Source organism: Trichosurus vulpecula, chromosome 3, assembly GCF_011100635.1.
Source record: "Trichosurus vulpecula isolate mTriVul1 chromosome 3, mTriVul1.pri, whole genome shotgun sequence".
Classification (NCBI taxonomy): domain Eukaryota; kingdom Metazoa; phylum Chordata; class Mammalia; order Diprotodontia; family Phalangeridae; genus Trichosurus; species Trichosurus vulpecula.
Genome location: NC_050575.1, coordinates 129,240,182 through 129,263,871, shown reverse-complemented (window position 1 = coordinate 129,263,871; position 23,690 = coordinate 129,240,182). Strand labels below are relative to the sequence as shown.

Sequence of the window (23,690 nt, the reverse complement as noted above, 5' to 3'; positions counted from 1 at the left end):
CAGTACAGAGCATCTGCAGAAATAACTCGATAGATTTATTGGAAAACTTAAGAATAGACCCCTATCAATAAGCACAACCCTAGTAGCAGCTCTTGGAATAATTATTCATTTCATTTATATCTATTTGTCAATGTGTTGTGTTTGTTCCCTAGCATCCTATACCTTTTCATTACTATAGCTTTTTGGAACAAATTTAGATTTATACAGAAAGAAGTGTTTAAGAAAATGAATTTTGTACTTCAAGACCATGTTGCTATTAATTGTACAAATTTTTGAAAGCTAACATTTAATTACATGTTTTATACACTAAAATAATTTAAAAAGTGCTTAAACATTTCTTAAACTTGAAAAAGAAGTCAAGTATATGGTTTTGCAACTATTTTTTCTTTACAGAGATAATTTTATCCCATTTTCTAGCAAAGTGGAGGGGACATGTGGTACAGAATGAAAAAGTGTCAATGTCATTTGGGAATAAATAATAGAGGTGGAATCTAATAAGTTAGATGATCTTGAAAAAGTGCTTCTGGCTCTTGCTTGTATGATGCTAGTGCAACTTCTTCCTTTTTTTACAAAGGAGAAAACTGAGGTCCAAAGAGTAACCCCAGATTATTCATATTATCATAAGTAATGGTGAGGATCTGAACCTCTGATACCCAAATCAGTCTTCTTTTCAGTGCATCCATCAGCTTTTTGTACTGTTCTATCTAAATGAGTACATGAAAAGGCCTGAGCCTAAAAGGGCCAGGGTCTCCCATTGCATCCTGGGTCATCTCCAGTCGTCCTGAGAATATCTGGTCACTGGATCCAGATGGCTCTGGAAGAGAAAGTGAGGCTGGTGACCTTGCACAGCCCTCCCTCACTCAAATCAAAGTCAACTGCAAGTCGTGTCATCATCCTCTTCAAGAACAAAGGACAAACATAGCAACAACTGTTCATACACTGACATTCATGAAACCAGGCTGACAGGGTCCATCTTCTATAAGTTTATGTTGAATAACCTCAACTGGGTCCTCATAGCTACAGGGCAATTCTTTTACACCTCCCCGAATAAATCATTCTCTCACTCAGTGCAGCACTTCTTCCAAAACTTTTCATTTCTCTTCAAACCTCCCTCTGTTCCCTCTGCCCCTATGCTCTCAATGGAGCAGTTTGCCTTATATTTCACTGAAAAATCGAGGCCATTCACCAAAAGCTCCCTGTTCTTCCTTTCTCCTACTCCGTCATCTTTCTTTCACATGAAGAGGTAATTCTTCCCCTTGCTAAGACAAATATTTCTACATGCACAAGTGATCCAATTCTGCCCCCTCTTCTCCAGCAGATTGTCCCTTCTATCATCCTCATTATCTCTTTCATCATCATTCTCTCCTTGTCTACTGGCTGCCTCCCTACTGCTAAGAAACATGCCCAATGTCCCTCCCATCCTCAAAAAACTCCTCATTTGATCCATCCATCCCTGCTAGGTTTCATCTCATATCTTCTCTTTTATTTGTCTCTAAACTCCTTAATGTTAGGCCATCTGCATAAGGTGCTTCCATTTTATTCCCTCTCACTCTCTTAACTCTCTGCCATCTGGCTTCCAGTCTCTATTCAACTGAAACTGCTCTTTCCAAAGTTACTTTAATGATTTCTTAACTGCCAAATGGAATGGCCTTTTCTCATTGCTCATCTTTTGAAATCTCTGTGGTCTTTGACATTGTCAATCACCCTCTTCTCCTTGATACTCTCTTCTTTCTAGGTGTCTTGACACTACTTTCTCTTGGGCCCCTTCCTACTGTGGTGGGTGAAATTTGAAATAACTGAAGAAACAAAGGTTTGAGCTTCCAAACATACTGATTTATTAAGCAGTGAATGCTAATTGCATAACAAATGGGGACCAGGCCTTCTCAGCTTGGCACTGGACCCTGCATACAGGGGGTGACAAATTTATGTGCATTAAAAGATAAGATTAGGTAATCTTTTCCAGAGTTGGGAGTGGGGAGAGTGAGCAGGTGTACTTTTCTGGATGTTAAACAGAATGTTACTCAATTTCCATCATTAGCAAGCAGGTGAAGTTTACAGGAAAATGAAACTTAGGTCTCAAAATGGAGGCAGTTTTACAAAATGGAGTCACTTTGGTTCACCCAATTCCCACAGTTCTTTCAGGTATCCCTTTTGATTCATAGGCCCATGGTTCACTAAAATATAAGCCAAATTTATAAGGTTTTTAATGTGCTTATTCTCACATGTAACAAGAAAAGACCACCAGGAAGCATCTTCTCTCTTAGTTTAGTGTAACAGCTAACATAGAATTTAAGAGCAATAATGGGGACAGCTAGGTGGTATAATGGATAGAGTACCAACTCTGGAGTCAGGAGGACCTCAGTTCAAATTTGGTCTCAAACACTTACTAGCTGTGTGACCCTGGGCAAGTCACTTAACTCTGCTTCAAGGGACAAAAAAAGAATAATAATGATGTTATTACAAACCTTGATAAATAGATTAAAAGCAAACTACATCAGGCTGTAGATCAAACATACTTGGACTCACAATAGATCAATTTTGGGAGGGGAGATTTATATGTCACCAAGGTAATCAAGAGAACAGGAGAAACACAATAGATCAGTTGAGTCCCAGTTGTCCCATGTAGTTGTCTGGTCCCTGGAAATGTCTTCTCTTGGACATTCTGGGATGAACCTTATTCTCAGAACAGCTCTGAAGGAGGCTGTGCCTCTTTGGTTCAAATCACTTGCAGAGATTTCTAGGTAAATGCTGCTAAAATCTGCCTATAACAAGACAATACAGTTTAGTTCAACTTCCTTAACAAAATGATAAGACATACTTGCAAGCCTTATCTTCTACTGAAAGTCTGATCTCAAAGCTCTTTAACTTGCTGTAATTAAAAGTTCCTTCTTCAGCCCAATTTTGTGACCCATTTGGATTTTTGTGTATTTTAGCATAATTTGAGAGCTCTATCTTTTAGTCACCCCCTCCACCACTGTATGGGAATTTCCCTAAGGGAGTGTCAATTTGATGGTGAACTCTTTCCCTGGTCTCATGCCAAAAAACATTTTTCCAAGGGGTTTCCCATTGGGATGCTACTCTTGGATCCCATAATTTCCCCAAGGGAACTTTCCCAACAGTGTGGAGGTTTACCCTAGCTTATTTCACTAAGGGGATTTCTCCTACATTGAGGAGGCTTATCTTTATCTGTTCCCTTAAAGGGACTTCCCAGGGATATATACTTCCCCAACCATGTGGGAGTTAACCTTCCCAAGGAGTATGGGAGATTACCTTTCCCAGTGACATAGGAACTTTCCCAGTCTTCCCCAAAAAGCAATGTATGGGATTTGCTTTCCCTAGCATACAATGTAGGAGTCTACCTTAGCTTGGAAAAAATGAAGTTGAGGCAGGGTGAAGTGGGTCTGATATCCAGAGCAGTCTTCTGTGAAAAAGTCCCTCAGTGAAAGGTTAACCAGATTAATCTGATTTTTATGAAAGACACTTTTGGTGGTCAGGGTCCTGTATTTCAACCTGCACCAAAAGTGCACCAAAAACTGGTGGGTAAAATCTAAAATAATTGAGGAAACAAAGGCTCAAGCTTCCAAGCATATTGATTTATTAAACAATGCATGCCAATTGCATAACAAATTGGAACCAGGCCTCCTCAGTTTGACACTGGACCCTAAATACAGGAAGAGACAGAGTTGTGTGCATTAAAAGACAAAACTAGGTAATCTGATTGAGAGTTGGTGGTAGGGAGAGTGAGCAGGTGGACTTTTCTGGATGTGAAACAGAATGTCACTCAATTCCCATGATTAGCAAGCAGATGGAATTTACAGGAAAATGAAACCTCTAAAACTCAGTTATAGAAGATGGAATCAATTTGGTTCACATACTACCAAGCTGACCTCTTGCCAGTCTCCTTTACTGGACCTTCATCCAGGTCATGCCCACTAATGAATGGTAAGATTCCTACAGGACTCTCCTAGGTTGTCTTCTCTTCTCTCTCTCTGCTAATGTTACTTGATGATCTCATAAGCTCCCATGGATTGGGTTATCATTGCCAAGTTGATGATTTTCAAATCATCTTATCCAATGTGAACCTCTCTGCTGACCTCCAGACTTGCATCTCCAATTGCCTGTTGGATATCTTGAAGTGGATGTGTTTTAGACATTTTAAAATTCAACGTGTCCAAAATTGAACTAATTTTATTTCTTTCCAAACCCTCCCCTCTTCCTAAATTCCATGCTACTACTGTTGAGGGTATCACCACCCTCCAAGTTTCTCTTGTTCACCGTGTGGGTGTCATCCTTGACTCTTCACTCTGTCGATTTTGCCTTTGCGACATCTTTGCATAGATCCCCTTCTCTAACCCTGGCACCACTCTGGTACAGGCCTTCATCACCTCATTATGCTGTAGGCAGTAGCTTGCTGGTTGTGCATCTGCTATAAATCTTTTCCTACTTCAGTCTATCATCTATGCAGCTGTCAAAGTGATCTTTTTAAAGTATGGGTCTGACCATGTCACTCCCCTCTTTGATAAACTCTAGAGTCTCCCTACTGCTTCCAGGATCAGATATAAAATCTTCTCTTTGGCATTCAAAGTTCTTCATAACTTATCTCTCCTCTCCCTCCCCTGTTCATCTTTCTCATTTTTTACCCCTTCCACATACTGTTTGATCCAATGACACTGACCTCCTTGCTCTTCCTTGAATAAGGCATACTATCTCCTGATTTCAATATTTTTTTAAAATATGTTTTTAAAATACTAAAATTTATTTTTGGTATTCTGAACTTACCAAATTAGCAAGCATGAGCATTTCCACATACAAGAAGGAACAGAAAAAAGGTTTACACACAAAACCACAAATCCCTATGTATACTTTGTCCCTCTTTTCCCTTTAAAGTCTGTCCTCCCCGTCTTCCTGTCTCATTTTCCCCTCTATTGTAAAAGTAAAAATTTTCTATTCATCACTGATCTTTTCATCAAGAATGCTTGAAAATCCTCTATTTCATTAAATGTCCTTTCCCCCTCCCCCAAAGATTTATACTCATTTTTTCTAAGTAATTTATTCTTGGTTGTAATCCTAGCTCTTTTGCCTCCTGGAATATCATATTCCAAGCCCTTGGCTCCTTTAACCTGGCAGCTCCTAAATCTAGTGTCATGCTGACTGTTGCTCCACTATATTTGAATTGTTTCTTTCTGGCTGTTTACAGTATTTTCTCCTTGATCTAGGAGCTCTGGGATTTAGAGATAATATTCCTGGGAGTTTTCTTTTTAGGTTCTCTTTTCAGAAGTTGATAGGCAGATTCCTTCAGTTTCTCTTTTACCCTCTGGTTCTTGGATATCTGGGCAGTTTTCCTTTATGATTTCTTGAAATATGATGTCTGGGCTCTTGATCATGGCTTTTGGGTGGTCCTTTCATTCTTAAATTATTTCTCTTTGACTGTTTTCCATGTCAGTTGTTTTCCCAATGAAGTGTTTCATATTTTCTTCAATTTTTTTTTATTCTTCTGACTTTGTTTTATTGTTTCTCCATGTCTCATGTAGTCATTGTCTTCCACTTGCCCAACTCTGATTAGTAAGGAATTATTTTCTTCAGTGAATTTTTGTACCTCTTTTTCCACATGACCAATTTTTATTTTTAAATTCTTTCCATCAGTGAAGTTTTGTGCCTCTTTTATCATTTGGCTAATTTAGTTTTTTTAAGATGTTATTTTCTTCAGTATTTTTGTGCCTCTTTTAACTACACTGTTAATTGTCTTTTCTTAGTTTTCTTGCATATTCTCATTTCTTTTCCCAATTTTTCCTCTTCCACTTATTTGAATTTTTGAATAATTTTTTTAGCTCTTTCAGCAATTCTTGTTGGACTTGTGTCCCATTTGCATTTTTTTCTTTCAGACTTTGCTTATGGCTATTTGGACATCATTGTCTTCTCTTGAATTTGTGTCTAATCTTTGCTGTCACTATAGTAATTTTTTTACAGTCGTGTTCTTTTTTGGTTGTTCGCTCATTTTCCCAGCCTATTTCTTACCTTTGAATTTTATGTTAAAGTTGAGATCTGTTCACCTGACAGGGGGGAGTACAGCACTGCCTCAAGCTTCAGGCTTTTTTGCTGTGCTATTTTCAGAGCTAGTTCTGGGGGTTTGGAGGTTTTCAATGCTTCTGTGGTGGTGTGATTTGGAGAGAGGACACAGCTCTCCTGGTCTGCACTCTAGTCTTTACTCAGAAAGGGTCCCTGATCCCCTGCAGCCACAAGCACTACTGCTTGTGCTTGTCCCTAATCCCTTGTGACCAAAACTGCTCCTCTTTGCCCTGGAACTGCAATTCAGAAGTGGATATATGTAATGGAGTTGCCCTGTTCTGTGCCCAGTGCTAGCACAGGGGTCCCTTGTAATCCCTTTCTAATTGGTTTTCCAATTCCCTTACCATCTCTGGGCTGAGAGCTCCTGAAACTGCTGATGCTGTCATATCTCACAGCTGCTATTGCTATTGTGTATGCTCTGTACCAGCCCCCATCCCAGTGTCACAGACCTCTTCCTTCTGACCTCCTCAGTTATCTTGGACTGGAAAAATATCTCATCCCAACCTTATGTTGGCTGTGCCATTCCAGAGATTCAATTTGATGCATCATTTTAAAGTTGTTTGGAAGGCAATGTTGGGAGAGCCCAACTGTAGTGCTTGCCCTACTCCTCCATGTTTGCTTCCCCCTACACAGATACATCAGTCATTTTTGACCTGTGTTTCCCTTTTCTGTGTCACTCCTCCTTGCCCCTTCCCCTCCCCCATGCCCAGAATGGTTTCCTTCTTATTTCTACCTCCTAGCTTCTTTCAAGTCACAGCTAAAATCCCACCTACTATAAGAAACCTTTCCCATTTCCTCTTAATTTTAATGCCTTCCCTCTGTTTATTACTTCCAATTCATACTATATTTAGCTTGTTTGACCCTAATTGTTTGTGCATTGTCTCTCCTATTAGACTGTAAGTTCCTTGGGAGCAAGGACTATCTTTTACCTTTTCTTTTATACTCAATGCTTAGCCTAGTGCCTGACACATAGTAGGTACTTAATAAATGTTTATTGACTGACTGATTGTTTATATGGCTTCTTTATCTTTAAGAGAACTTAAGAAAAGGAGGTTAAGTAAGTTGACAGTAGCCTTTGTCAGCATGTTATAATTAATTAAGTTCTTTGGTTTACTGGACTTTCCTTAAGACTGTATCTTTCCTTTGATCAATGTATTAATATTTTTGTCTATTTCTTTTTTAGGTGAAGTTCAGTGAACTAACTGTTGACATGTTCCGGATGTTGCAGGCCTTAGAACGAGAGCCAATGAATTTAGCTTCACAGATGAACAAACCTGGAATGCAGGTGACAACCCTCTGTGGTTTTTAACCTGGGTAAAACACTTTAAGCTGCATATACTGTGTACAAAAGGAAGGCTTTGTTTCCTTATAACCCAAGTATTAGTGCATTGTAAAAGTAATTGTTCAGGCCTTCAGAAGATCTGTGTTTTCATTACTGTGGATGTTTCTTTCACAGAGGTAGATTGCAACCCCTCTACCACTTGTGCAGTCTTTTTTTTTCCCCCTGTGATCAGAATAAGTTCATCAAGTAGCTTGGTAATTCTGGTAATGAGCCTCTTTGCATTGGGCTAGGCTCATTGTCAAATGACGCAGAATTCCTCCCTGCATCTATAATCAGAGCTAGAAATGTCAGAGCTCCTTTTTTTCTTTTGTTGCTTTGTTTTGTTTCTTCTTTCTCATGGTTCCTCCCTTTGGTTCTAATACTTCTTTACAATATGAGTAATGTGAAAATATGTTTAATATGAATGTATATGTAGAGCCTATATCAGATTGCATGCCATCTTAGGGAAGTGAATGTTGAAAACTAAAATAAAGAAATTTAAAAAAAATTTTTTTAAATGTCAGAACTAGCCCCTACTAGAAGTAGCCCGCAAGATGTAGCTTCATCTTTACATCATGTTCACATATCAGAGGAGGTCTTCTGTGGAAGGCTTTAAGCCATCAAAGTTTTTTCTTTTATGGGCAACATGAGTAGGTAGGTCCAATAAAATAGCATTTGTTATTTAGCATACCAGAACATATTTGCTTCATGGAAAAAATTGAAAATTGTCCATTAAAATAAACCTGAATTATTTATGTATTTATTTATTTTTTGGTATTTTATGTCATTATAGGAATCTGCTGACAAGCCTGCTCGGCGAGAAAACCCTCATAAATATCTGCTGTACAAACCAACCTTCAGCCAGCTATATACATTTTTAGCAGCTTCTTTTAAGGTTTGTATGGTCACCTACTTTTGAACTTGCAAAATGGGAATCTTACATATCCCTATGTAGTATAGAAAGAGCTTGTGGGTGCATATTTTCCTAAGGAAAATTAATGAATGTGTTTTTTCAACAAAGTTAATGAATGTGTTGATGAACTACCACTGTGCTTACTATAAGTGTTCATGTGCCCAACACTGTAGGCATAATAGTTATTTCCAGTACCCCGTCAGGTGAAACAGTGTTTTATTGTGCATTTTTGTCAGATATCAAGAAGCACCCTAAATATACTTTTGCTTCATTTGTAACAACTTGGGAGATTAAAGATCTTAGGTGTTTTTTTCCTTGGCGCCTGATAATGGAGGCTTTTTAAACATGTCTGTGAGGAGAGTTTGTCTTTTAGGCCAATAATTATTTCTCGATTTTAGGCAGATCTGGAAGAAGGCATTTTTGCAGCCTAGGAAGGCTTGAGTGTTATACCCCTTTACTTTTGAAAAGGGTGCCATTTATGTATGTATAGTGTCCACTGGAGCATTTGTGCAGTTATAAAGACCTGTGTCTTAAAAACTGTCCCTTGTGCCACTCTTTCCACTTACTGTGCTTTAGGCTCCTGCTTTTTTTTTTTTTTACCTACCTTTAGCCTTGAATCTGAATTTATTGTTCAGTAATTTTTCAGTCATGTCTGAATCTTTGTGAACCCATTTGGGGTTTTCTTGGTGAAGATTAGTAGAGTGGTTTGTGATTTCCTTCTCCAGCTCATTTTACAAATGAGGAACTGAGGCAAATAGGGTTAAGTCCCTTGCCCAGAGTCACACAGCTAGTAAGTGTCTGAAGCTGGATTTGAACTCAGGAAAATGTCTTCCTAGCTCCAGGCCCAGCATTCTGTCCATGGCACCACCCAGCTGCCTCCAAATCTGAATTTAGGCATGCAAAAAAATACTCATTACTTGGGTGCTAGTGTCTAAAGATAATCTTTATAATTTGTGATGATACATACATTGATTAATGGTCAGCTTTTTGATTATTTGTTGTGGAGACAGTTGTGGAGCAAGTAGAAATGACAGAGTAGAAGTGTGGTTTCATGGTAAGGCAGTTAGACTTGAGCCAGAAGGCCTGTGTTTGAATCCACCTCTGCTATTTCATAGTTGTGTGACCTTGAGTTAGCTTTCTAAGCCTCAGCTTTCTTATCTGTAAAATGAGGAGATTGGACTAAGATGATTACTAAGACCTTGCACCTCTAATATTGTGTGATCTCTAAGCCAACAAAACTAAAATTTCTGCTGGATAATAGAATAGGATTTTAACTTTGGCTCTGCCTGGCACAGCATTGTGGTAGGGGAATTTATTGCTCTTGAATATGTCATGAATTGTTTTTTTCAAAAGCACATTTCTCCTTGTTTATTGTTTTATATATGTGTATGTCTTAAATTCCAGGAGCTGCCAGCCAACAGTGTGCTCCTGATTTACCTGTCAGCCACTGGAGTTTTTCCCACAGGTCGTTCTGATAGTGAAGGTATAATAAAGGAATGCTCCCTGTCATGAGCAAGGCTTGAATTCTCTTTATATTCTGCAAGATGATGGCCTGTGGCCTTCTGACTGTTTCAAAATGCCTTTCTCAAGAGGCATCCAATTTAAAGTTCCAGTTTGTCTTTTAAATGTAATGCTCCTGTAGACCTTCAGCTAATTTTATTTGCTTAAACAGTATATATAGAAAGACTATCTAGTTTCTTTACTTCCCTGGGCCTCAGTTTCCTTCTATAAAATGAAATTAGTCATCTCTAAAGTCCAGTCTAGCTCTAAATTCTGTGTTTCTATGAGCCTGTTAATCACACATTAAGAGCATGCCTCAGTTTTTGCCTGAATGTCATATGAACACTGTTGGTTTTGAAGACCCCCCAAAAGTTCATTTGGTTTGTTGATCTGGACTTCATAACATGATTTTCTCCTTCATGCTCATGTTCTCTGAACCTCTAGTGAATTAAATAGTTGGGTCTGTGACTGCAGTGTGGCTGAGAATCTTTGTAGAAATCATTATACTTTTATCACTGTGAAAGTTCAAGCCCTTGTCATGATTTTGTTGATTCTGTCCTTCTTTACAGTTCTTTTTTTAAACCAAGTTGAGTATTAGGGTGCTGCTGGTAAAACTGAAAATTCTCTGACAGGAATAGAATGGTTAGAATATTTAGATATGTGGATTTAAATAATTAAAACAGCTTCTGTGGTGGAAAGAAATTCTATCTCATTTCCTTAATATTTTTTTCAATTCATTTCTTTTTTGAAACTTGCATTCCTTTATATAAAGCATGCTCTTTTCCTCTTCCTTGCATGACTCACAGACCCTCTTAAAATGTTGAAAAGAAAAGAAAATCTCTGTAGTTTTTCTGTTGCTGTGATTTTTTGGGGGGCGTGGGGGCGGGGTAGAAAAATACAGTTTGATATTGCATGCCTTATTTTGCATCAGTGTATACTGGTTTATGTTTCCTGTGCCGGGGCTAGCCAGTCTGACTTTGGGTTCCTCCCTATTTGCCTCTCATTCTTAAACCTGAAAAGTTGAAGTGGATTTTTCATTAAAGAAGAGGGTTCTGTTTTTCCCACAGTGTGTTTATTGTTAGTTTCTAGTAGCTGTTCTGTGTGATTGGTAAAACATTCATGCTTAGGATATTGAACCTTTATTAATTGGCCCATTTTCAGTCATGCTTCACAGTAGCTAAGTGATCCTGGAGGTTAACTTCAGAAGTATATTTGATTACATTAAACATACCTAGCTCTGGGTTTACAGATCATTTTGTGGATCTTTGTTTTTACTGGGTTAGTTATTCCCTCCACTGATGCAGATTGCAAACCCCTGTCAGCCATCTTATTATTTTGTACAATTTTATTCAAGTCTTCCTTCTAGTCCTCCAGCGTGTTAAAGGATTTCTCTGATCTTAAAGACTTCTCAGAATATGTAGAATAACAAAAATAACTGTGATGGTGATTTATAAAGCATTTTCCACAGAACAGCCCTGTAAGATAGAGCGTGTAAACACGGTCATCCCCATTTCTAGATGAGAAAACTGAGGCCTGTAATAGGGAAGGGACGTGCCCAAAGTCATGTGGCTTGAAGGTTTTGGAGTGAGTTTGAGAAGCACATTTTCTGTTATGCCACATTGCCTCATGGTGGCTTAGTTTGAAAAATACTACTTCATAATATTAAAATGTGACTTCAGAAAGGGGCAGACGATAGGAACTGGAGATTTCATTTATATAGAGAAATTCCAGGTGAGGAAATTTCCTTTACAAATGTAAGTCTGCAAAATATAGTCCTAGAGAATTTCTTAGAACAGAGGTGTCAGACTCATAGCCTGTGAGGCCCAAATCAGATTAAAATGTAATTGGAAAATGTTTAGCAAAATAAATAAAAACACAGTACAATATAGAGGGTGTTACTTTATGGTTTTCTAAGTCAATATGTGACCTGCAGGATTTAAGTTTGATAACTAGAGCACTGAGAGGTTAAACAATCTGCCCAGGGTCACACTCCCAGGATATTTTAGAAATAGGACTTGAACCTGGGTTCTTCTTGCTTTGCCTCTGGCTCTCTGTGCATTACGCCATGCTCACCTTAACAAGGCACTTGACAGCACTGAAATTTGCTGTTCTTTCCTTGATACTGAAATGTTTTATCATTATGAGATTTCCCAAACTTCTAAAATAGTTTGGTAATGTTTGCTCTTAGAGCAAACTTAAAAATAAATTTTTCTGTAGCTCTTTATAAGGGATCATTAGGAAAAATTTCACTTCTTCTCTTTATTATTCCACATGATATTTGGGCCTGTTGATTTTAATTTTCATATGAAATGTTAGGGTTTTTTTTTCTTGGAAGTTTAATTATAATGACTCAAGTTCTCCATCATTTTTGTTATTCCCAATAATGTCATATAGTAAGTTTTTACTTTTGTTTCTGATTATGCCCTATTTTAGAAACAAATAAATAAGGCAAAAAACCCTTAATAGTGTTAAAATAAACACTACCTGGAATCGTTTAGAATAGATACTGCATTATATTATGTGATTAGAAAATGTGTAATTTCCCTTTCTCTCCTGATGAGAACATATATTCACCTGTTTTCATTTCGCTTGAACCTAAAATAAACAGTAACGTTCCAACTAATGTCAGGTTTTCTTTCCTTTCTCTTTACAGGTCCATATGATTTTGGAGGAGTCCTCACTAACAGTAATCGGGATATTATAAATGGAGATGCCATCCACAAACGAAATCAGACCCATAAAGAAATGCACTGGTAGGAGAGCTGATGTAGCTTCCAGCTATTCTTTTGGGGGGTGGGGAGAGAGAAGGAAGGAAACAAGCATTTTTATAGCACCTATGTGCAAGGTACTATGCTAAGCACTTAACAGTTATTATCTCATTTGATCCTCAAAGTAACCCTGGGAGGTAGCAACTAGGTGCTATTTTTCTCCCCATTTTACAGTGGAGGACTTTGAGGAAAATAGAAGTTGAGAGTCGCCTAGAGTTACGCAGCTGTGTCCGAGGCCGAATTTGAACTCAGGTCTTCCTGACTCTAGGCCCAGAGCTCTGTCTTGACGCCTAAGTATATGAAACTTGTTTTATACTTCCTATTGAAATAGAAGATTTCTAGTAATACAGAGATGCAACAGAATATAATTAATAAGCATTCATTGAAATCCAAAATTAACTTAGAAATAGGTTAGCTGGGAAGAGAGCTTTGAAAAATGTCAAGGCACAGGCACCTAAGAACATAAAATGGTAGCAATTAGAATTTAAAATATTAGAGCTGTGTGGTACTTTGCAGAGCAATGATGAGAAGCTTGAGGCTCAGAAAGGCAGAATTATTTCCCTAAGGTCACTTAATTGGTGAATGACAACGAATTGATACCAGTTATGGAAGGCTTTTTGTTGATTATCAGAGGAAGAAAGAATTCCTTTGCTCATACTGATCTTAACATGAGTAAGATTTCTGAAATTGAGAGCTCTGATAATTGATATAACCAGAATTGTAGGTAGAAATTCATTTGCTAAAGATCCTCTTCACAACAATGCTTGTTCTTGCCCTTTGTTTTCCTTCTAATGGCTTGATGTTGAATAGTAAGAGGGCAAACCTATATTTGATAGCTAGAAGGATGGGACTTAATGGTATTGGCATGGGAAGAGAAACATTCTGTCATCCAAAAGCCAGTGCTGCTCAAGAGAAAGAAGAGACAACATGTTTAAAGGAAAGGGCACAGACCTGGTAATCAGGAGACCTTGAGTCTTCTCTTAGCATTTCTTTCCCTGATCCCTCTGGTCAGGAATCATTTTTATTCCTTAGATCTTCCATAACACCTTATACCTCTCATGCTTTTATATTATACTGTGCACTCTAGTTATTTAGTACCATTACTGCATACTAGTATATGGACAGTATCCTACTTTGAGAGAATCAGAGCTAGAAAAGGGTAAGAACCCTATCTTAATTTTATCTCCTAACTACTAAAACAGTGCTTTAAGTGACTGAATTCTACTATTGTTTTACATGGTGCACATAGTCTTGCTTTAGTTTCCTCATTTAAACAATGAAAACGGTGGATCAGATAATCTCTAAGGCCATTTCCAGTAATAATATTTTATTAATTTATAATTACCATTATTCAGAGAGAATAAAATGGAAATCCTTATATATATATATATATATAAATAATCTTAAAATATGTGAAGATTTTAAGGTTTAAGGAGCTTGAGAATTTAATTTGTGCTAATGGTTTTTGTAATCCCTTTTCTTTATGTCAAGACAAGCACTTGGAAGTCACTTTCTGAAAAACAAGACAGAAATAGATATCCTGTCCTCAAGTTTATAGCATTTCAACTCTTTCTATTTCAGTGGGAAGGGTTCTGCCCTTGGAATTTGGAGGCCTTGTTTCATATCTCGCCTCAGATACTACTTGTGTGACCCTAAACAAGCAACAGTTTCTCAAGACTTTAGGTTCCCCAAGTTAACTTTAATTTTTTTCCTATCAAACTGCCAAAGAATTACTTGCAGAACTAGAAAAATTATAACAAAACTCATCTAGAGAAACAAAAGGTCAAGAAAATCAAGGAGAATCAATGAAAAAAAAAAGTGAAGGAAGGGGGCCTAGCGGTACCACATCTCAAACTGTATTACAAAGCTATGATTGTCAGAACAGTTTGGTACTGGGCAAGAAACAGAGGTTGATCAATGGAATAGACCAAGCACATGATATTTAGAAACAAATGAGCACAGTAGCCTAGTGTTTGATAAACCCAAAGATTTCAGCTATTGAGGTGAGAACTTGATATTTGACAAAACCTACTGGGAAAACTGAAAAGCAGTCTGGCAGAAACCAGGCATAGACCAACATCTCACATTATGTACCAAGATAAGCTTAAAATGGGTACACAATTTAGACATAAAGGGTGATATAAACAAGTTAGTGAAACATGGAATAAATTACCTGTCAAATCTATGGATGGGGAAGAATTCATGACCAGACAAGAGATAGAGAGGTTTACAAAAGGTAAAATGGATAATTTCGATTACATAAAATTAACAATTTTTTGCACAAAGCCAATGTAGTCAAAATTAGAAGAAAAATAGGAAACTGGGGAACAAATTGCAGCAAGTTTCTTTGATGAAGGTCTCATTTCTCAGGTATATAGACAATTGAGACAAATTTATAAAAATAGGAGCCATTCCACAGTTAATAAGTGGTCAAAGGATATGAACAGGCAGTTTTCAGAGGAAGAAATCAAAGCTATTAATAGTCATGAAAAAATGCTCTAAATCACTAATAATTAGAGAAATATAAATTAAAACAGTTCTGAAGTACCACCTCACACCCACCAGGTTGGCTAACATGACATAAAAGGAAAATTACAAATGTTGAAGGGCATGTGGGAAAAAAGGTACATTGACACACTGCTGGTGAAGCTGTGATCTAGTCTACCTGTTTAGGAGAACAATTTGTAACTATGCTTAAAGGGTGATAAAACTGTGCATATCCTTTGATCCAGCAATACCACTTGTAGGTCTGTATCCTAAAGAGATCATAAAATGGGGGAAAGGACCCACGTGTACAAAAATATTTATAGCAGCTCTTTTTCTGGTGGCAAAGAATTGGAAACTGAGGGGATGCCCGTTAATTGGTGAAATGATGAACAAGTTATAGTATATGATGGTGATGGAATACTATTGTGGTGTAAAAAATGATGATGGGAATGTTTTCAGAGATACTTGGAAAGATTTGTTAGAACTGATGCATAGTGAAGTGAGCAGAACCAAGAGAATAGTCTACACAGTGACTGCAATATCATAAGGAAAATCAACTGTAAAAAACTTAGTAATTCTGATCAATACAGTGATCTACCACAACTCCAAAGGACTCATGATATAAATTGCTATCCACCTCCAGGTAGAGAACTGATGGACTATAGTACAGTTTGAAACATTTTTTTTCTCTTTATTTTTCTTGCTTCCCTCCCCTCTTCCCCCTCCCCCATGGCTAATGCAGAAATGTTTAACATGACATGGTTATCATATTTCTTTCTTGGTGGGCAGAGGAGGTGGTTAGGGAGAGAAAAAATGTGGAAGTCAAAATATAAATAAAAATAAAAACTAACAAAAATTTAACAATTCTTTTCCTTATGTATTAACTAAAAAAAAAAAAAAGAAGAGTTATCTGGGGGAAAAAAGAGAACAAGCCCTGAAATATTTGACTTGGATGGTTGGGCTTACTGAGTTCTTTATTTCTCTTCCTAGCCTTCATCCTGGAGATCTCTATCCTTTCACCAGAAAACCTCTGTTTATCATTGTGGACTCGTCGAATAGTGTTGCGTATAAGGTGAGTCCAGCAAGAGCTAGTGATAGCATGTTAGTCATAAGATACTAGTCCCAGGACTCCCTTCTTTTTACTGTGTGTTTTGTGTCTTGCTTTATTTTATTTTATTTCTTTTACACAGTTTGTATTTAGTCTTTCTTTTCTTTTGAGGTTGTGCATGCTAGTAAGGATCTGGTGCTATGAATAGAAACAAGAAGAAAACTGCATGAATGGACGCTCAGTGGAAAGTAATAAATCCTGCAGAAAAAAAAATCAAGATTTCCAAGATCTCTGGTGGGAGGTTTATTTATGTTATATACCCTAGGATGTCTGCTTTTGTGGAGGTGGGGGTATTGTGAAGAACTTTTTCTTTTTTTCTCACTTTTCAAAATTTTCTTTTACCCCTGTACACCAAGTTACTTTTAGTTTTTGAGTGAACTTGCTGTGCTATATTTTTGCCATAAAACATATTAAAATTATTGTCCTGGCATACTGATGGATAACTATAGATATGTATACCATTAAGGTTTTTTCAGTTTTGATAGTGGGATGATGATGGCAGCAAACTTTGAGTCAAAACCTTTGGCCCAGACCAAAACCAAAGGTTTTGACTCAAAGTCTACTGCCATCATCATGTACAAAATGAGGAAGTTGGACTGGGCAGTCTTTTTCATTTCTTTCCATTTCTAGATTCTGTGAGCCTATTGGTCATATGTCCTAGGATAATCATTTAACTTCTTTGAGGTTTAGGTTCCTTATCTATGAAACAGGATATTAATGTTTGGCCTGCCTTCCTCCTATGGTTGTGAAGATCAAATGAAATAATGGACCTGAAGTGGTTGTGAACCATGAATCAATTTGAAAACTATTACAAAAATAGAGGAAAGTTATAGTATAGGATACTAAAATAAGATCTTTTGTTATACATTGTGAAAGTAAAGTTTTAGCTTTTTAAATAAATAAAATATTTTTTGTAGCAGTTGAACATTTCTTAACTCAATAATTACTATGATTCAAACTAGGTAATTCCCAGAAAAATTCCAACAAAAACTCTGGAGTCTACTACATCTGTGTGGAATTATTTCATTAGTGAACATTATGCTCAAAAATATGCAGGGTATGCAGAGCTGCCACATTCACCTACTTTCTCTTGTGTATTCTCATATTTATGACCAGATCAGAGGAACTTAAATTTGCAGATTTATTTCTAGAGAGCAGTGGGGACATGTGGTGACCAAGAGATCTGACCTTAAATACATGTTTCCCATCTGGTTTCTATGTTGAGTTTTACCTTTTAGGATTGAACTCTGAATTTTAGTGGTGATTTTATGCCAAGCAGTTGTTAGTACATGCCGTGATACTGCATTCTGTTAATTAAATTTCAGGCCTTTCATTTGCTAGGACAGAAAGTTAACTGTATCCGTATGTTTGCTTGTTTTCAGGTTGGAGTTGTAATTACTCAGGGTTTTATTCTTTAAAGGGTAGAAAAAAATGGCTGGGCGCTTACCTCAAACAAAACAAAAGAATGAGTTGACGTTGTATAATTAAAAAAAAAATAGAACATGCCTTGCACAAGTTGAAAAATGTTCTTCTAATGTACAGAAATTCCTGTATTTTGTTTGTTTTTAATCCAGCTAGGTGTTGTAGTGTTGGACTTTGTGAGTCAGCAACACCTGAGTTCAAATCCTGTCTCAGCTACTAGCTAAATGACCTAGGCAAGTCATTGAACTTCTCAGCTTCAGTTTTCTCGTCTGTGAAGTAGGGATGATAATAGTACCAACTTTATGGGGTTGTTGTGAGGACCAAATAAAATATATATGTAAAGCACTTTGTAAACATTAAGTGTTATAGAAATGCTAGACATTATTATGAAGAGTAGTAGTACTAGTGATCTGTTGTATTAGCTTCAGCTAATGGGAATCTATATCTCCAGTATTTTATTTAAAAACTTTTCTCTATTAAAACTTAAATAATAACAAGCATTAACATTTCCATATACAAAGAAGAATGGGAAAGATGTCCTTCATGCAAGTTAAAAAATAAACTAAGATACAGTTTGGGGGAGACATGACTTGACAGCAAGCAGTTCGTTAAAAAAAAGCACTCAAAACTTAGGGACTTTAGTTGAAGTGGGGAGTTATCCAACACTAGATGTATTTAAGCAAATGCTGAATGATGATGTGTCAGGAATTTTGTAGAGTATAGTCCCTAATTGGGTGGAAAATTGACTCAGATTATGTCTTAACGTCTTTTCCAATTTTAAGACTAAAACTCAGTTCAGAAAGGGAGATAGCATGAAATTCTATGACCTTAACATTGGACATTTTCTATCCTGCTATTCTCATCTTTCTCATTGGGTAGTAGTTAGTTACATGTTTAAGTTATACCATTTGTAGTAGTGGTAAATAATGGGAGTAAGGGTGAAATGTTCTGAGCTATTCTGTGATGGGGTTTTTTTGTTTTGTCTGTCTCCTTTCTTTCCTTTTGAAAGAAGAAATCCCTTTGAAGAATTGAAGTATAATGAGAAAGATGGATCCTTGCCAAGAAGTGATTTGCATCTTTGTCAAAATTGACATAATTATCCACAGAGCCTCGTTTTTAAAGCATTTGGCTCATCATGGCAGACAGCTGCAGCCTGTTCATAATTTCTGATTTTCAGGAAAACTACTAAAAAGTTAAAACTTTTAATGGCAAGAGGTGATTTAAGAAGATTGAAATATGCAGCAGATGTTGATGCATTATCCCATTGTGTCACAGCAACACAGCTTATGTAGAGATGGCTTTGGGACTCATAGGATCAAAGTTCTGAGCTGGGAGGGACCTTGAAGGCCACCTAATTCAACCTTCTCATTTTACAAATGAATGAACTGGGGCCTAGACGGTTGAATGACTTGACCAAAGTCAGATATATAGCAAACATCAAGAAGGAAGTTCTGGAGGTAGGCACCCAGTATGGAGAAAATTAGTATTCAGGAAATGTCATTGGGAGGCTACCACTTTAGGATATCACCAACTCTTACTTGTCAATAAGATTTTTGGAGAATTATTTTTGACAATCAACTTCTCGTGACAATAAAACCCTACTAATATTTCATAAATGCCAATCACTTTGCCTGTAAATCTGTGTGTCAGCTACTTTCTTGCTCTCTGAGGAAAATGTCTTGGTCTACATAGGCTTTCACTGTTCTACTGAAGGGAACATAACATTTAAACGTTGAAACAAACCCTTACTCCATTGTAGTGTTCTGTTCCAAGTAGGAGCCTCCTGCAGTGGTCAACCCTTTGCATTATTAGCCTTTTTTACTTTCCCCATGAAATGAATTTTGAATTTTTTTTCCTTTTCTCTCCTTCTATCTGCATATAACATGTAAAATATAGATAATTTAAATAAATTACTTAGACCTTATTGGTTTTTAGCTTGTTTCAACACAAAGCAACTTTTTATTTAAACTATTACCTTTTCACTCATTTTTGTGTGCCCACATGGATGTTTGTGCTACTTTTAATCTTTTATGATACTTTCTTATTTCTGTTGCATTAATAGTCTCTTTGCTACTATTTTGTAATAACGTGTTCCATTTCATGAGTCTCTATTAAACTTTGGCATCTATATTAGGTTAATTAGACCAAGCCATTCAAACATTTTAACATTTAATTTATGGAAAGCAAATTAGTTAATTAGAATCCACTAGAACTTATAAATTGAATTAGATTAGTACCAAATAATGCAACTATATGCTGTCCTTTCCCTGAATATTATTTTGTTGGTGTTTCTTTTGGGGAGGGGGGAACAGGAGTTGAGTATAGTCTATAGCACTTTTATTAAATGTAATTTTAAAAATTCCATTCTGCCCTCTTCTGTCCCTATGCTGAATTAGTTTTCTGTGAGTGTTATAAATTATTATGTAGGAGTTTGGGTTTGAATGTGATTTATATTGTTTTCTCTTTGGTTTATGTGAACCAGGTTAACTGACATAGTACAGACACACCTGGTCCTTTTTTTTTAAATGAATACTAGTTTCTTCTCATCTTTTTGAGAGGCTATAGGTGAGGAAAAAAAGGAACAGATCCATTCACCCAGTGTTATGCTTTAACACAAAGTATGCCATTAATTGACAACAGTCTAAGCAGAGTAGATCTTAATATACATGACTTAAAGCAAAAGCATGTTCTTATGTACAGTGATGTATGTTTGTGGTACTTCCCTAGTAATTTGGTGAGAAAATAAAGTAGAAAAGCTGTCCCCCATCTCTTTCTGATATTTTTTGTTTTTGGAAATGTGCAATTAGACAGTGGTTAATCTTTATCTTCTCTCAGCACATTTTTTTACCCAAAAATGTTTTAAAATGTATTGCCCATTCAAATGAGCAGATTCTAAAATGGAAGCCATTCTTGTTTTAAAAGCATGTGTTAAAAGTTTTCCTTGTTTTCACTTCATGATATTGCCACCTGCAGGACACACATGAAGGTTGACAGACATATACCCCAAAAGAAATAACACACATTTCCATACTTGTGAAAATGTGTCATTATTTCTCTATGCCATTGTTTTTTACTCTAAAGCAGAAGATCACTCAAACCAACTCTTAATACAGTATGAAAAATAGTTACCCCGTTATGCTAGATTCAGGAAATGATGATCTTATTGTCATTATAAGCTTTCAGTTTTATTGCATAGAAGTTTTTCTATTTATTGTTAAATTTATGAGTTTTATCATGCATCTGTTTCAGATCAAGGTACTTACGTGTTATATAGTTATAAGTCGTTTAAAATTTAACCTATTTCTTTTGTTTTTATGTGACCTGCTTTCTGCTTTCACATTATGTAAAGGGTGGTGGGCGAAGTAGTTCAGCACAAATATCTAACATTCAAGTCCTACCGAACTTTGGTAGTTCTGTACCCAAGCTCTCTTCCTTCCTCCCTTGCAGAAACAATAAGGCACTCTTTTGGAGGGCCAAGCTTGGTTATTATAATTCACAGCATTGAGTTTCATTTGATTCGTTTTTGTTTCTGTTTACATTGTTGAAGTCATTGTGCATGTTATTTTCCTGATTTTCTTATTTCATTTTGCATTTATTCACTAAATGATCCCTTGCTTTTCTGTATTTATCATTTTAATGTCTTACATCACCATTACATTCATGTATTGAATTTTTTTGACTGTTCCTCAAATTGATGGATGTCTAATTTGTTTCTAATTCTTTGCTACCATAAAAAAAAGTATTCAGTCATTTTTCAGTCATGTCCAATTCTTCATGACCACATTTGATGTTTTCTTGGCAAAGATACTGGAGCGGTTTCCCATTTCCTTCTTTAGCTCATTTTACAAATTAGGAAACTGAGGAAACACGGGATTAAATGACTTGCCTAGAGTAAGTCTTGCCTAGAGTAAGACTTGCCTAGGGTATGGTACCTAGTAAGTATCCAGTGCCAGATTTGAACACAGGAAGATGAGTCTTCCCGACTGCAGCCCGGCACTCTATCCACTGTGCCACCTAGCTCCCCTAGCACCAAAACAATGATGACAAAAATAGTGCTGCCTTAAATACTTTGGCATATATGGAACTTTTCTTTCAGCATTTGACATCCTTGGGGTAAATGTTCAGAAGTAGGATCTCTAAGTTGAAGAGAATGGACCTTTAAGTCACTTAGTATAATTCCAAATTATTTTCTACATCGGGTCTATATTAATTCACAGCCCTACCAAGAATGCTTTCCTGTGTCTCTTCCGACATTTAATATCAACAATAATAATTAAAAGAAGACAAAGGAGAAGAAGCATTTATATAAGCACTTTAAAGTTTGCAAAGTACTTGACAAATATTATCTAATTTTATCCTCACAAAAGCTCTGGGAGATATGGCCTTTTATTGTCCCCATTATACAGATGATGAAATTTAGGAAGACAGAGGTGAAGTGACTTGCCCAGAGTCATATCAGTTAGTGAGTTTGTGAGGTAGAATTTGAACTCAGGCCTTCCTAATAACCAGATCGAGTATTCTATCTACTGTGACACCTAGGTACCTTAGTATTCTCAACTCTTATCATCTTTGCTCATTTTCTGTGTGCGAAGTTAAACCTCAGGGTTGTTTTGACTTGTATTTTGCTCGTTATTAGTAACTGGGAGCCTTCTTTCATATGGTTGTTAGTAATTTGCAATTCTTCATTTGAGAACTGTTTGTTCTGTTCTTTTGACCACTTGTCTGTTGGGAAATGGCTTTTGTTCTTCTAATTTCTGTTGGTTGCCTATATATCTTGGATATTGAACCCTTATTAGAGATAATTGATGCAAACATTTTTCCCCAATTAATGGTTTTTCTTTTTATCCTATTTAATTTTTTGAAAGCTTTTTAACTTCAGATAACTTATCTGTTTAATCTTTTTTAATCTCCTTTATTTCTTTTTTGGTGATGAATTTGCCTACTAGCCACAACTGTAACTAGTACTGGATCTGGTTCTCTTCTAATTTTGCTATGATGTGATCTTAATAATCAGGTCACATACCCATTTTAAGCTTACTATAGCATATGGCATAAGCATTAATTAAGAGTTTATAGTGTTCCAGGTCCTGTGTTAAGCACTGGAGACACAAACCAAAAAGCAAGATAGTCCCTTTCTTCAAGTATCTTACATTCTAATAGAGGAAAACATTTAAAGGGAAGCATGCTCTGGAGCTGGTGGCCAGGAAGTAAGGAGGAAGTCAGGTTCTGGGGAAGCTAAAGTGAAAGATTGTCTATCAGAGCCCAGGTTGGTTCCAGAAGCATAGTCCATGATTCCACTGGGGAAGATGTGGGGATGATGACTGGAGTGGAAATGGCATGGTTTGGAGCTACTGGCTAGGGAGTGCAGTGGAAGCCTGATTGTTCTAAACCTAATTTTTGCTAAACTCTTTCCAGTTTTCCCATCACTTGTTGGCAAGTAGGGAGTTCTTCCCCAAATAATTTAATTTGTAACCCAGTGGGATTATTGAGGTCAGTTGTTTCTGATTCTTCCTTATCTATTTTGTTCTGCTTTCCTACTTGTTCTACTCTTCCACTTTTCTTTTTTAACCATTAAAGTTTTTTTTATGATCACTGCTTTGTAATGGAGGCTTAGGAGTGCTGTTTCCCCCTTGTCTCCATTGAAATTCTAGACACCTCATTTTTTTTTTTCCCAGATGATCCTTTTGTTATTCTTTTCTAGCTCTGTAAAGTATTCCCTTAGTGGTGTTTCAGTTCTGAACATTTAAAATGTTTATAAAATTTTTAATTGCTAGAAGATAATTTTTTTTGTTTGAACATCAAATGTATTGAAATATATTGAAACCCCAGTTGTCCATAAGAGACAGCGATAATGTACTTATGATTAGTCTTTAGTGATCTTGAAGTAAAGAATGTATTGTGGATCTGTCCAAAAGTAGAATGGGCTGCTTTGCAGCGTCATACTATTGTGGTTGTGCCTAACTCAGTATTGGAACAAAACGAGGCATTCATAAATCATCCAACAGTTAACAGAAAGGTTTACTTACTTTGCATCACCCGTCACCATCTATGATTGATGTCTCCAGGCACTCTTTCAGCTGCTTATGGTTGCTTTTTACTCAAGCA

General features: G+C 36.7%; 1 protein-coding gene across 1 annotated transcript in view; it reads left to right on the top strand.

Annotated features, from left to right (window-relative positions):
* The window catches only part of SCAI (suppressor of cancer cell invasion), a 67,045-nt gene that overhangs the window by 16,475 nt on the left and 26,880 nt on the right, over positions 1-23,690 (top strand). Inside the window, exons 8-12 of the mRNA XM_036749818.1 lie at positions 7,250-7,351; positions 8,181-8,282; positions 9,705-9,783; positions 12,454-12,553; positions 16,046-16,127. Of these exons, the coding sequence (XP_036605713.1) occupies positions 7,250-7,351; positions 8,181-8,282; positions 9,705-9,783; positions 12,454-12,553; positions 16,046-16,127 (465 nt within the window). The remainder of the gene's footprint in view (positions 1-7,249; positions 7,352-8,180; positions 8,283-9,704; positions 9,784-12,453; positions 12,554-16,045; positions 16,128-23,690) is intronic.